Source organism: Astyanax mexicanus, chromosome 24 (assembly GCF_023375975.1).
Source record: "Astyanax mexicanus isolate ESR-SI-001 chromosome 24, AstMex3_surface, whole genome shotgun sequence".
Taxonomy (NCBI): domain Eukaryota; kingdom Metazoa; phylum Chordata; class Actinopteri; order Characiformes; family Acestrorhamphidae; genus Astyanax; species Astyanax mexicanus.
In genome coordinates this window covers 34,200,782-34,216,400 of record NC_064431.1, presented here as the reverse complement: position 1 = coordinate 34,216,400, position 15,619 = coordinate 34,200,782, and the positions used below count along the sequence as shown (strand labels likewise).

Sequence of the window (15,619 nt, the reverse complement as noted above, 5' to 3'; positions counted from 1 at the left end):
TGTATGTTAAAGAAAAATAACAAAAGTGTTGTTTAAAGGTTGTTTTTACATCATGAACCTTAAGAGATGTAGGTTAATGCAACCAAAAGGAAACGTTTATTCAACGTTCTTTGCTATCTTGGATTGTGAGAGGTCTTCTATTCCTAATTATGCAAATTAAGCAGGTTAAAGTTGTAAAGTTGTAATGTTGTTTTCCATCATCAACTTTGAGAGATGTAATGCAATCAAGAAAGCCACGTTTACTGAACGTTCTTCGCCCTCTGTGTGGGCTGTGTTGTACAGAAACACACTGGTAAAAACAGCATTAGAGGAAAGATTGTTTAAAATGAGATAATGATGAGATAAAGATAAGACGATAAAGAGAAAGTGATAAGATATAGATAAAACAATAATGAGGTTGTGATGAGATAATGAAGAAATAATGATGAGATAATGCTCAGATAATGAAGAGATAATGATGAGATAATGATGAGATAATGAAGAAATAATGATAAGATGGTGCTGAAATAATGATGAGATAGTAATAAGATAATGATGAGATCATGCTGAAATAATGATGAGTTGATGATAAGACACTGATGAGATAGTAATTAGATAGTAATGAGATAGTGTTGAGATAAAGGTGAGATAATGCTGATATAATGTTGAGATAATGATGAGATAATAATGAAATAGTGATGAGATAATGATGAGACTGATGAGATAGCAATGAGATAATGTTGAGATAATGTTGAGATAAAGGTGAGATAATGATGAGATAATGATGAGATCATAATGAGATAGTGATGAGATAATGGTGAGATAATAATGAGATAATGATGAGATAATGTTGAGATGATGATGAGATGATGATGAGACACTGATGAGATAGTAATGAGATAATGATGAGGTACCTCCTCCACGGTGTGGGCGGAGTTTCTGCAGCTGGTCATCTTGGTGATGAAGGCGGATGTTGTGGGGGAGCTCCAGTCCTCCAGAGTCTCTGAGATAAACTCTTCCACCGAGATCATCTCGGGCATTTCTGCGATAAATAAACCCCTGATAGATTCCTCAGAGCCCGTCCATCCACCTCCTGATCTTCTCCCAGCCTGGAGATCAAAACCAGCCGCTCAGTAAAACCAGTTAAATCCTGAGAAATCCTGTAAAAACCTTCAGAATCCAGTAAAATCCAGTAAAACTGCTGTAATTCTGATGATCTGACAGTTCCGCGCGCTGTAACTCCTCTACACTAAGCTCCGCCCCCGCAGCTTCATTTTAACAACCGGCCTCAGACCGGCCACGCCCACCCGCGCTCCGATTGGCCAGCGCTGTTCCCGCCCTGAACCTGCCTCGGGACACATGGCTCTGGAGTGTCCCGCCCCCCTGTGCTGGGATTGGTTCATACTTGCCTACTCCTGTATGCTGATTGGCTGGTAGTAACACAGTTCTGCACGTAGATTGGCTAATTTCTCATGTTTACAACTACAGAGGAGCAGCTTATCAATATATAAATAATATATATTTATTTTTATTTTTATTTGAATAAAGAGTAAAATATATCGGAAGATGTATAATTCAGTGTTTCCTATATTTCTGTAGACAATTAGTGGATTAATAATAAAATAAAATAAAAGTGAACAGAAGAAAAAGATGTACTTTATTTACTTTTTACTTTAATTCAAGTATTTAATAAAAAATGATAAGAATAAGCATATAATTAAGTCTTCTTTAAGTAAATGGTAAAATATACAGGAATATATACTTCTTGCTTGATTTATTGCTTTATTTTAAGTAAATACATAAAAATGAAAAGAAATAATGTATATATAAATACAGCTCTGGAAAATAAATAAGAGAGCTCTTAAAAATGCTGAGTTTCTTTGATTTTACCAAATTAAAAACCTCTGTAATATAATCAAGAGGAAGATGGATGATCACAAACCATCAAACCACCAAACTGAACTGCTTGAATTTTTACACCAGGAGTAAAGCAGCATAAAGTTATCCAAAAGCAGTGTGTAAGACTGGTGGAGGAGAACATGATGCCAAGATGCATGAAATTAAAACTGTGATTAAAAACCAACCAGGATTATTCCACCAAATATTGATTATTTCTGAACTCTTAAAACTTTATGAATATGAACTTGTTTTCTTTGCATTATTTGAGGTCTGAAAGCTCTGCATCTTTTTTGTTATTTCAGTCATTTCTCATTTTCTGCAAATAAATGCTCTAAATGAGAATATTTTTATTTGGAATTTGGGAGAAATATATATATTAGTTATTTTGCTATTCACTAAATATAAGGCATTACACAATTTTCTCATTATCATTTTCTTAATAATTCATATTTTTAATTTCCATGTTGGAGTGTTATATATACTGCATGTAATATAAAATGCACTAGTAATTCCAAATAAATAGAATGCAATCCAAATCTCTTGGTAAAATGATTTTTATTTAAAAATACACTTAAAAGATCAAAGTAAACAGAAGTAGTTATTTTCTTTAATTACGTAATGATGATATCCACAATTTACTTCAAATACTTTAAATACTGCATTTATACTTCAAACAAACATTACAGGACAGGATGTTTTGGGATGCGTTTCAAATATTACAGATATTTTTTAATCATTTACACCAGAATTCAGTTTAATCTAAATGAATGTGATAAGTGTGAACGCTCTAAAATAAATCAGTACATAAAGCACACAGAGCTGTGAATCAGCAGGAAGCTGTGATTGACAGACTATTAGAAAGTTTAGATTTATATCTCACACTTTTATATATTTTTATCTCAGCTGTGTTTTAATGGCGGCAGCTGAAGCTGAATTCTGTTATCAGAGCCGTCAGTCTCACAGAGCGGCGCAGCGACGGCTCACATTACTGCACTCAGATTAAACATTATAATACATTCATGCAAAACAGTGCAACAAAAGAGACGTTTAGAAGTTGAGTTTTTAGATTTTCTAAGTGAAAATCTTTTAAACACATGCATTAAAATAAGCACACTATCAAAATCAACACTTTTATTCATTATGAGAGGCTTAAATGCTTGAATAAACATAAATAGTTCTTTATGTGCTGCGTGTGCACTTTATCACTGTGTGACATTCCTTGTGTCTTCAAAACACAAATTTTACTGAAAAAAGGATAAAAACTCCTAAATCCTTACAGATTTTTAAAATGTTCTGTTGAGAACTGTTGTTAAGAATAATAGACTATAAATGATCAACGTCTCAAAATAAAGTAATCCATTAGAGCAGCACCTTAGAATTAGAATTAGAATTAAAAAGTGATTGGCAAACAAACATCTCTACAAGTTAAACATAAAACTGAAGAGGAAAATATTTACATATGCGCTACAATTCTTATACACAAGATAATAATTATCTGCTTCAAATATTTGGAAACAAAAATTAATGACAATTTAGAAACAAACAGGCTGTGTTTTCTGTTTTTGTAGCGTTTTCTGTCTTAATCCCCTCATTCATTTCTATTTCTATTTCTAATTATGCCATTAATTAATGATTAATTTAATGAATGTTATATTGTGCAAAACTATTTACACATTTATTTTACAGTGTTGCTTTAAGAGGAAATTATTTCTCAAAGCCTATTATCACTCTCCAGAGAAAAACATGCATCTTCAAAATGGTGAAACTAGAAAATTAAAAGCATATTAAACTTCCAATAAAAGTCAATGTAAAAAGATTGTCTTCTAAATCATTCTGGTGCATTTCTATTGGTCAGAGCTGCGCAGGTTGCTAGTGGACTCCTCCTCTTTTGGTAGATGTTAGACACCTTGCACTTGAGGATGCCCCACAGGTGCTCTACTGGGTCTTTAGAAATCAGAGGTGTGTTTGGGGTCGTTATAGTGTTGGGAAATATCACGCAAACTCAATACAATAAAACACCGCTAATTATTCATAATGGAATTGCAATAAAATTTTGAAAACTGGAATAGTATTCCTGTGTTTAATTCAGGCAGTAAACGAAAACTTGAGATAGATGTTTTTTATTGGACAGCGCTGAGATAAAAACAAATACTAAACAAACTTTTACATACCGTACCTTTAAAATCACACAGTTTATCTTTATGAAATAATAGCAGCATGATCAATAACCTACTAATAACCCTGAGCTTAAAATGTTAAACAAAGCACTATTGCTAGTTTTATAGTTTACTCTTAATTGTTTGATGTTTTTGATGTTTCTGGTTTTATTATTTATCCGCTGACGATGAGCTGGCTGATGTGAGTGGGTAAGGTGTATAAGATCAGGAAGAGGAAAAGCGCCAGAATGGCCAGAATAACCAAAACGATGATGTATTTCTTATATTTCTTCCAGATGAAGAAAACAAACGTCTTCATCGGATTCACAAACCAGTTGAAGGACGTCTTCGGCCGACTGAAAGAGACAAAAAGTAACAATTAAAATCATAAAACACCGTAAAATTACAACTACAGGACACTGCTAACAGGACACCACCTACAAGACACTGTCAAGATGGTGCTGTTGGAAGGTTGCCACACAAGGGACACAACCCACAGCACACTGCCTACACCACCTACAGGACACTGCTCACAGGACACTGCCCATACAACACTGTCCACAGGTTGACGCCTACAGAACACCACCTACAGGACAATGCCCACAGAAAACTGTCCACAGGACACCACCTACGGGACACTACCCAAGGGACACTGCCCACAGGACAACACCAACAAGACACTGCCAACAGAACGCTGTCCACAGGTTGCTACATAAAGGACACCACCTACAGGACACTGCCCACAGGATGTCCAGGTAGCTGCACCATTAAAATAGCAATCCGCCAAAGTCAGAGCTCACCTGATTCTACTATTAAAGAGAATGATGAGCAAGAGATGCCCAAAATTAACCACACCCATGATTAATTAAGAGAATCAGTACATGACTTGGTGTACTTTTCCCGTCATTACGATAGCAAAGACACAGTGATACGCCCCTCTAAATCAAGCTGCACTGTGCAGAGTGGTTGACATCTGTAAAGTGGGCTTGGAGTATATTACATGAACTAAAGTTTTGGGACAGCTAAATCATTTTTGCATCCAAAATCGACGTTATTTAAAAATATGTAAATGATGAGATACATATGAATATATAAACTTATACACATATAAACATACATATACACAATACATATAAGTGTTGTGTTCTCTTACTTTGGTTTATCCAGTGGCTCTGGTTCTTTTCGAGCTTTTCCCACAGGATTCTTCTCAGCTTCTTCAGCCGTAACCAGCTGAAACTCCGCCTCCACTTTACCCTGAGATACACAATAACATTACAGAGTAAATTACAGATATATACCAGTCAAAAGTTTGGACACATTCTTTATAAAGTAGCTCCTCTTGTTTAGAGGATCAGTTTTGAACATCTCTGCTGGATTTTCTCAGTCAGTTTTATGAGGTAGAGTCTCCTGGAATTCAGGCTTTCAGTTAACAGCTGTGCTGAACTCATCAAGAGTTAATTACTTGAATTTCTTGTCTCTTAATAAAGTGTTTGAGAGCATCAGTTAAAGTAAAGTAGTGAAGAGGTAGAGTTACAGGTATACAGTGAATAGTGAATATTTCAGTAATGTTCGAATCCAGGTTATGAGAAGAAACAACTACTCAACTAAATAAAGAAAAGTAAAAAATTACTTTAATAATCAATCTGAAAAAAGAATTTCAGGAACTTTGAAAGTATCGTCAAGCGCAGCTGCAAAAAAGACCATCAAAAAAATTTTGATGATGATGATGGAACTGGCACTCATCAGGACCAGCCCAGTAAAGGAAGAGTAAGAGTAACCAGCCTCAGAAACCAGTAGTAGTATTTTGGTTTGTTTAACACTTTAAAGGGCACCACTTTAAAATAAGACTACATTTATAAAGGGTTAATAAATGGTTTACAATTAGTTTATTAATGGTTACTAATTAGTTAATAATAATCAGTTATAACACATGTATATGTAACAAATGTACGTAGACCTGTTGTTTGCCAAATAGTGAACCTACAGCCATCTATATATTGTTGCCCTTTCTAAGTATGTGTTATAAGTGATTATTAATCATTTTTAAGGCATTTACAACCTAATTAGTAACCATTAATAAACTCATTGTAAACCATTTATAAGCCCTTTATAAAGGTAGTATTATTTTAAAGTGGTACCTTTAAAGTTCACCATTGATTATTGATTATTATATTGAGAGGAATACAGTAATAACAGTAAAATAATATACTATATTACTATATATACTGTAATATACTATATAATACTATATAATACTATATAATACTATAATAATACTATAATATACTATAATATACTATAATATAGTATATAATACTATATAATACTATATAATACTATATAATACTATAATAGTACTATAATATACTATAATAATACTATAATAATACTATAATATACTATAATATACTATATAATACTATAATAATACTATATAAATACTATAATATACTATAATATACTATAATATACTATATAATACTATAATAATACTATATAATACTATAATAGTACTATAATATACTATAATAATACTATAATAATACTATAATATACTATAATATACTATATAATACTATAATAATACTATATAAATACTATAATATACTATAATATACTATAATATACTATATAATACTATAATAATACTATATAATACTATAATAATACTATATAATACTATATAATACTATAATAGTACTATAATATACTATAATAATACTATAATAATACTATAATATACTATAATATACTATATAATACTATAATAATACTATATAAATACTATAATATACTATAATATACTATAATATACTATATAATACTATAATAATACTATATAATACTATAATAATACTATATAATACTATAATAATACTATATAATACTATACTGATGATAACGCTCTCTTTATCACCATTAACAGGAAGGTGTTTCCTGTGCTGTCCACGAACTGCAGGTCCTCAGGCTTCATCTTTCCCCTCTTGCTCTGTTTCTTCTTCTTCTTCTTTTTGTTCTTCTTCTCCATCTCTCTCTCTCTCTCCTCCCTCTCGATGTCCTCCTGACTCTTCAGTTTGATCAGAGGCCACCAGCCCTTCATCCTCTTACTGCGGAAGATGGAGAATCGAGGGCTGGCCTTTTCTTTAGCCATCTTCACGCTGCAGAGCTCCGAGGATTTCGCCGCTCGAACCATATCATTCAGCCGCAGCTCGATCGAACCTGAAGCACAAATACACAGATTACACTTTATTCACAAATAGGGGGTTCCGGGGTATTTTCTCTTTTATCCTCTGTGATTTTATTCCCGTCCAGAACGATCATGTAGGTGTTTTTCTCAGACGTCCTCTGAGAAAATTACAGGCTGAATTATCTACTGTTTTTCTCTGAACTCCGTGCTCCTCCGGTAATTTTAGTCCCGTCCGGACGCACATCTCTGAGTTTCATCTCTTTACCTCGAGTTTAATAAAATAGATATTTGTCCACTGCTGCGCACCGTAATTACTGTAGACTTTGAGCGCGCCACAGTTTCCACGGAGATCCACGTAAAAAAAAACACAACAGTGAGTGGAAATGGAGGAGCTACTGAACTCTGCGATGATGTCATGTGACCGAGAAAAAAGCCTAAATCCAAAAAAATCACTGGTCCTCCTGTTTTTACAATTGCAGTCCGGATGCAGGAGTTTTATCACTAGAGTAGAAGAGTAGAAAGAGAGTAGAAGAGTGAAATATTTTACACAGACGCCCCCCTGAGAAAATAATCCCGTCCAGATAGGGCTTTTGCTATCGTAAAGACAGGAAAATTATACAAGCCTTGTGCGGCTCGAAACGAAACACATGTCATGTACTAATTCTCTATTAATTAATTATGGGTGTGTTAATCATATTTTGGGTGTAACATGAAATAATAAACCAATCAGAGTGTCTCTCTGTTGCTCATCATTCTCTTTAAGAGTAGATCAGGTGAGCTCTGTCTTTGGTGGATTGCTATTGTAACGGTGCAGCTACCTGGACGTGTTCAACAAACTCTTCTCAGCAGAGGAAACTGAGCTGCTGGTTGACGCTGTGAAGGAGCTCCAGCAGCTCATTTACGGGAACAGCAATGTTATTTTATTTACTATTCTGTTTATTGTTGATGTAAAAGTTGGGTTTGTGCTGCTGTGTGTTCATGTGTGTGTAATAAGTGGGGGTGTACGCTCGGCTCGGCACAGCGCCTGTGTTACCGAGATAGCGATGAACGTCTGACTGTTGGCGTCTGTCTAGGTTGTATTCAGTCAGTGGAGCTCCTGTGTTTTCTGTTACCAAGATAAACAAGATAAAACTCCAGAAATGTACCTGAACACACCTCATTTCCAGAACACCACGCCCATCAGTGTAGATATATTCAGAAGCTCTGCTGCTGTTTAAACCAGACAGGAGGATATAGGAGTGAAAACGGGGTTTATTAGGTGCTTTTCTGTATAAATCTCACCCAGAAAATCGTTGGATCCGATCCGGTCGTAATCCCAGACCTGCAGGACGAGGACGGCGTGCTGCCGGAACTCCGACTCCTCCAGAGAGAAGATGGACTCCTTCTTCTTGTAGACGATCTCTTTCTCCGTGGGCAGATAGTCAAAGTGGAAAACAAAGCGCCAGTTGAAGTTCCCCTCGCCCGTCAGCGAATTAAAATGCACATCAGTCTCCTGCTTCTCATCATCCAGACCCTTAATCCAGCTGAACACACACACACACACACACACACACACACACATTAACACATACCATCACACACAGATAAGGAGAAAAGCAGTGTGAGGTATGAAGAGCAGTCACTGCACTGTGTTTACTAAAGCATGCTATTAATATAAGATTAAACATAATATAACAATAAGATTAAATTCTGATATTATCAAACAAACTATAATTCAGATTTACACAATGTGATCTGAGGCAAACATAAGATTTTACCCTCAGTGTGAACACAATAAGTTCTTAGCAATGAATCATTACTTGGTTCTAGGTTTCACACAATACAATAGTTTATTGTCATTCTTCGATACTTAATTACGATACAATTATATCACAATACTGTGATTATGCAGTTCTCAATTACGATACAATAATATCGAGCTACTGTGATTCTGTGATACTCATAATTACGATAACGATGATATCACAATACTGTAATACTCATAATTGCAATAAAATTCATATTGCAATTCTGTGATTCTGCGATATTCATAATTGCAATAACAATATCGCGATACTATGATTCTGCAGTACTCATACTCACAATACAATAAAATCACATTACTGTGATCCTGCGATACTCATCAATGATATCACGATACTGTGAACCTGCGATTCTCATACTCCCAATACAATAAAATCACAATAATGTGATTTTGCGATACTTAATCACGATACAATAATATCACTATACTTTGATTCTGTGAAACTTATCACAATACCGATAAAATCACAGTACTATGATTCTGCGATACTCATAATAGCAATAATGATAAAATATCAATACTGTGACTCTGCAATATTCATAATTACAATAATTATAATATCATGATACTGTGATTCTACGATACTCATAATCATTATAACGATTATATCACAATACTGTGAATCTGCGATACTTAGTTGTGATAGTTGTGATAATGATTTTACATCACCTGTGTTGTAATATATCTGATGCTACATATCAATAATTTAATGTATTGCATGAAAACGATATGATATGATACATCTTCATATTAATATTTTGTTCCACCGCTTATTATTACTACAGTTAAGATGCAAACTGCAGGAACCAAACATACCCACAGTTAAATTTTCTCCTTTGGGAATTGTGTAAAGTTTTATTTATGTATCAGTTTGTTTGTGACAGACCCTTTAACGTAGATATCACTCGACGGCTCGCCTGTGAACGGATTCACATCATCCAGCACCACGTCATCAGTGTTCCAGATAATCACCCGCAACTCATAACTACAGAGAGAGAGAGAGAGAGAGAGAAAAGAAATAAAGAGTTATACAGAGAGAGAGAGAGAGAGAGAGAGAGAGAGAAAAGAAATAAAGAGTTATACAGAGAGAGAGAGAGAGGGAACAAGAGAGTAATAAATGTAAAAATCTACTCGTTAGAACACTGTAGGTCTGTGTTCTACACAAAACATGTTCATAAAGTTCTTTATCACTCTAAATTACTCTCACATAAAAATAAAGATAAAGATCTCCTCAACTCTATTCTCATTTAAGTGAAAGTTCTTACATCTCCCTCATCTGCTGAATAAGTACAGTGGGTACAGATCCCTCCTTCAGAAGAAGTCTGCTGGCTAATCCTGCTGCTGTGTACTGTCTGAGGTTTTCAACCAGCAGAGTGAAACAAACATTTCTTCAACTGATCTAGTGGGCGGGGCTCTGGTGGGGGTGGACAGGTGAGGGGGTGGGGCCAGAGTGGTTCTATGCATTATTCCTTATTGTGATGTCATAACAAAGGCGGAGCCAAACGGCTCATAGAAGCAAATGATTTTTGACACTAAACTCTTTTAAAAAATAAATGAATAGATGGATTGTTTTGGTGTTTGGAGTGTTTAAAGGTGGAGACCCAGGTAGAAATATTCAAATATTCATAATGTCCCCTTTAAAATACTGCAAATATTAATTTCTGAGTAATGTAACAATGAATATGAAGGTTCTTTATGTTGTGTGTGTGATAGTGAATAAAGTAGTGAATGATGTAGTGAATGAAGTGATGGGTACCTAACAGGAAGTCTGGGTTTGATATTGACGGGTGGAGGAGGAGGAACATCCACAGGAAACATATCAATCCACATATGAAGATACCCCTGCACAAAAAGACAAGAATATTTAATATAATATATATATAATAATATATTTTACAGCAGAACTCAGGATTTCAAAAAGATCTCTAGAAAATCTGTGTTCTGTAACCTGTGGCAGACCCGGTTTCTCCGGGTTCAGCAGTGATCGGACCTCCACGTGCTCCGGAACCAGAGGACACGCCCCCACAGTAAACTCCCTCATCTCCGCCCACCGCTGCAGAACACTGAGCGCCCGGTGCTCATCCATCTCCGCATAGTCCTCCTCCGTCTTCTTATTCTTCTTCAGCAGCTCTGAGAACAGATTTATATCAGATTCATAATACTGATTCATATCACTGATTCAAATCACTGATTCAGAAAAATGATTCAAAACACTGACTCAAAAAATCACTGATATAAAACACTGATTAATCTCACTGATTTAATACATGGATAAAAACACTGATTCATATCACTGACTCAAAAAATCACTGATTCATAATATTGGTTCATAACTCTGATTCATATAACTGATTCAATACACTGATATAAAACACTGATTCATAATACCGATTCATTATTCTGATTCATGACACTGATTCATATCACTGATTCATAACACTGATTCATATCACTGATTCATAACACTGATTCATATCACTGATTCATAACACTGATTCATATCACTGATTCATAACACTGATTCATATCACTGATTTATAACACTGATTCATATCACTGATTTATAACACTGATTCATATCACTGATTCATAACACTGATTCATATCACTGATTCATAACACTGATTCATATCACTGATTCATAACACTGATTCAGAAAAACTGATTCAGAAAAACTGACTCAAACAATCACTGATTCAAATCACTGACTCATATCACTGGTATAAAACACTGATTCATAACACTGATTCATATCACTGATTCATAACACTGATTCAGAAAAACTGATTCAGAAAAACTGACTCAAACAATCACTGATTCAAATCACTGACTCATATCACTGGTATAAAACACTGACTCAAAACACTGACTCAAATTACAGATTCATAACATTGATATAAAACACTGGATCATACTGATTTGACACACTACCACTGATTCACTGATTTAAACGGATTCATCTACCTGTAGAGTGAGTGGAACAGTAGTTTGACAGTATTTTTAATTTGTCTGTATAAAATAAAGCTCAGACCTTCAGGAAAAGCCTCGTTGGGTATTTTGAAGATCTTGTTGAGAACCTTCACCTCCGTGTCTCTGTACTCGGGGGATGGGATGCCGTTTTTACGGCACAGATCAGCCAGGATAGCAGAGGGTTTCCTGCTATCTCTCCATTTATTATAGCCGTCCCTGCAGACGCCAGAATAATCACATTAACTACAATATATAATCACAGAGAGAAATAAAGAGCAGCAGCACCAGCAGATAAAAACTCACAGAAAAAAATATATAATTTTAAATTGCTATGAGATATAAATCTCTACATTTGGATTTTATGTAGAGCAAAATTATACTCAGATTTTTACAGTATACTCTACGCATCAAACATTTTAGTTTTATACCATTTTTTGCCATTTAAGCTCTTAAGGTCCAGTAAATAACCAGAGATTGTACAAAATCCAAGGAAATTAGTTAAAATACAGATTTAAAACACTAACAATGATTCAATGATTCCAAACACTTATTGAAAACAATGATTCTAAACACTAACATTGATTCAAATCACTTCTTAAAATCACTGATTCAAAATATAGTTTCAAACAATGATTTAAAAATCTGATTCAAAACACTGATTCAATACACTGATTTTAAACACTAACACTAATCAAATCACTGATTCAAAATACTAACGCTGATTCAAATAACTTATTCAAATCAGTGATTCAGTATTCCAGAAATGGTCTGGTGGCTGTTGACCCATTTGGTCCAATTTTGATACAGTAATATATATATATATAGTATAATAATGTAAAGTACTTTATATGTTAGATTTATATTTATGGCATCACCTGTTACTGTGAACACTCCTATAACTGCTACATAAATATAAAGTGGATAATGATGAGCAATACTGCATTATTCTTACTATAGATTATATCTCATTACTTTCAATCTGACCACAAATCAGTGATAACTGAAGACACTGATGAAGATGATAAGAGTAATGAATTGTGATGATGATGATGAAGATACTGTTCACTCACTTGTCGTAGTACAGAGCGAGTCCACACCCGGCCCGATGGCGGCTGTAGAACCGGTTCTCCAGATCGATACGAGTTTCTCCAATCATATCGTCTGATCCCACCAGATCATGATCAAATATGATGATGTTCAGTTCCGTCTCCAGAGGAAACGATACGGTCAACTCAAACACCCTGCAGAAAACACCACAACTCACTCAAACACCCTGCAGAAAACACCACAACTCACTTAAACACCCTGCAGAAAACACCACAACTCACTTAAATACCCTGCAGAAAACACCACAACTCACTTAAACACCCTGCAGAAAACACCACAACTCACTTAAACACCCTGCAGAAAACACCACAACTCACTTAAACACCCTGCAGAAAACACCACAACTCAAACACCCTGCAAAAAACACCACAACTCACTCAAACACCCTGCAGAAAACTCCACAACTCACTTAAACACCCTGCAAAAAACACCACAACTCACTCAAACACCCTGCAGAAAACACCACAACTCACTTAAACACCCTGCAGAAAACACCACAACTCACTTAAACACCCTGCAAAAAACACCACAACTCACTCAAACACCCTGCAGAAAACACCACAACTCACTTAAACACCCTGCAGAAAACACCACAACTCACTTAAACACCCTGCAGAAAACACCACAACTCACTTAAACACCCTGCAGAAAACACCACAACTCAAACACCCTGCAGAAAACACCACAACTCACTTAAACACCCTGCAAAAAACACCACAACTCACTTAAACACCCTGCAGAAAACACCACAACTCAAACACCCTGCAGAAAACACCACAACTCACTTAAACACCCTGCAGAAAACATCACAACTCACTCAAACACCCTGCAGAAAACACCACAACTCACTCAAACACCCTGCAGAAAACACCACAACTCACTTAAACACCCTGCAGAAAACACCACAACTCACTCAAACACCCTGCAGAAAACACCACAACTCAAACACCCTGCAGAAAACACCACAACTCACTCAAACACCCTGCAGAAAACACCACAACTCACTTAAACACCCTGCAGAAAACACCACAACTCACTCAAACACCCTGCAGAAAACACCACAACTCACTCAAACACCCTGCAGAAAACACCACAACTCACTCAAACACCCTGCAGAAAACACCACAACTCACTCAAACACCCTGCAGAAAACACCACAACTCACTTAAACACCCTGCAGAAAACACCACAACTCACTCAAACACCCTGCAGAAAACACCACAACTCACTCAAACACCCTGCAGAAAACACCACAACTCACTCAAACACCCTGCAGAAAACACCACAACTCACTTAAACACCCTGCAGAAAACACCACAACTCAAACACCCTGCAGAAAACACCACAACTCACTTAAACACCCTGCAGAAAACTCCACAACTCACTCAAACACCCTGCAGAAAACACCACAACTCACTTAAACACCCTGCAGAAAACACCACAACTCAAACACCCTGCAGAAAACACCACAACTCACTTAAACACCCTGCAGAAAACTCCACAACTCACTCAAACACCCTGCAGAAAACTCCACAACTCACTTAAACACCCTGCAGAAAACACCACAACTCACTCAAACACCCTGTAGAAAACACCACAACTCACTTAAACACCCTGCAGAAAACTCCACAACTCACTCAAACACCCTGCAGAAAACACCACAACTCACTTAAACACCCTGCAGAAAACACCACAACTCAAACACCCTGCAGAAAACACCACAACTCACTTAAACACCCTGCAGAAAACTCCACAACTCACTCAAACACCCTGCAGAAAACACCACAACTCAAACACCCTGCAGAAAACACCACAACTCAAACACCCTGCAGAAAACACCACAACTCAAACACCCTGCAGAAAACACCACAACTCACTCAAACACCCTGCAGAAAACACCACAACCACATTATCCTGTACAACAGAGGAAACTCTCGCTCTTCCTTTCCTGGGACGGTCCTGATGAGTGCCAGTTTTATCATTATAATGTTTTTGATTATCTTTGCGGTGACTGCACTTGAGGATACAAAAAATTTGCTTCTCCTAATCTGGATTAAAACATTACTCAAATAGGGTTATTCACTGTACACCTGTAACCCTAGGATTAATATTTATTCTTAAATAAAAATGTGTTATTGTTTTCAGATTAGAAAGTTCCATAACGGTTTGTGTCCACCAGCACTTAAGTCTGAATGCATCCTATTCATTTTAATGGAGAGAGCCGCCACATGCCGCGGTGCATGCTGGGTTGCGTTGTGTTGAATGCCACGCTCTCCAGTGAAAAAGTTCAGCAGAGCTCAACTTTATTTAAATGAATCCGGCTGCCGCACTGAATCCAGCCAATCAGTGAAAAGCAGGCTGCGACTTCACACACATACACACGAGCCTCACACACACACGAGGTAAAAACGGCAGAATATGAATTTAAATGAATGAATGAATATAACTATACTATAGATTACAGTGAGGCTGATTAAAAAAATGTAAATATTAAACTTATAATTGCCTACTTCTGTT

General features: G+C 35.9%; 2 protein-coding genes across 2 annotated transcripts in view; both read right to left on the bottom strand.

The window, feature by feature from the left end:
• unm_sa1614 (un-named sa1614) overlaps positions 1–1,220 on the bottom strand; it is a 50,213-nt gene extending 48,993 nt beyond the window's left edge. The window contains exon 1 of the mRNA XM_022682443.2: positions 894–1,220. Coding sequence (XP_022538164.2) covers positions 894–1,019 — 126 coding nt within the window. The 5' untranslated portion in view covers positions 1,020–1,220. The remainder of the gene's footprint in view (positions 1–893) is intronic.
• Positions 1,221–4,152: 2,932 nt separating this feature from the next.
• fer1l4 (fer-1 like family member 4) overlaps positions 4,153–15,619 on the bottom strand; it is a 53,188-nt gene continuing 41,721 nt past the window's right edge. The window contains exons 38-46 of the mRNA XM_049471788.1: positions 13,066–13,236; positions 12,057–12,211; positions 10,974–11,155; positions 10,782–10,867; positions 9,912–10,010; positions 8,503–8,744; positions 6,952–7,253; positions 5,188–5,288; positions 4,153–4,390 (exon numbers count right to left, since the gene is read on the bottom strand). Coding sequence (XP_049327745.1) covers positions 4,210–4,390; positions 5,188–5,288; positions 6,952–7,253; positions 8,503–8,744; positions 9,912–10,010; positions 10,782–10,867; positions 10,974–11,155; positions 12,057–12,211; positions 13,066–13,236 — 1,519 coding nt within the window. The 3' untranslated portion in view covers positions 4,153–4,209. The remainder of the gene's footprint in view (positions 4,391–5,187; positions 5,289–6,951; positions 7,254–8,502; positions 8,745–9,911; positions 10,011–10,781; positions 10,868–10,973; positions 11,156–12,056; positions 12,212–13,065; positions 13,237–15,619) is intronic.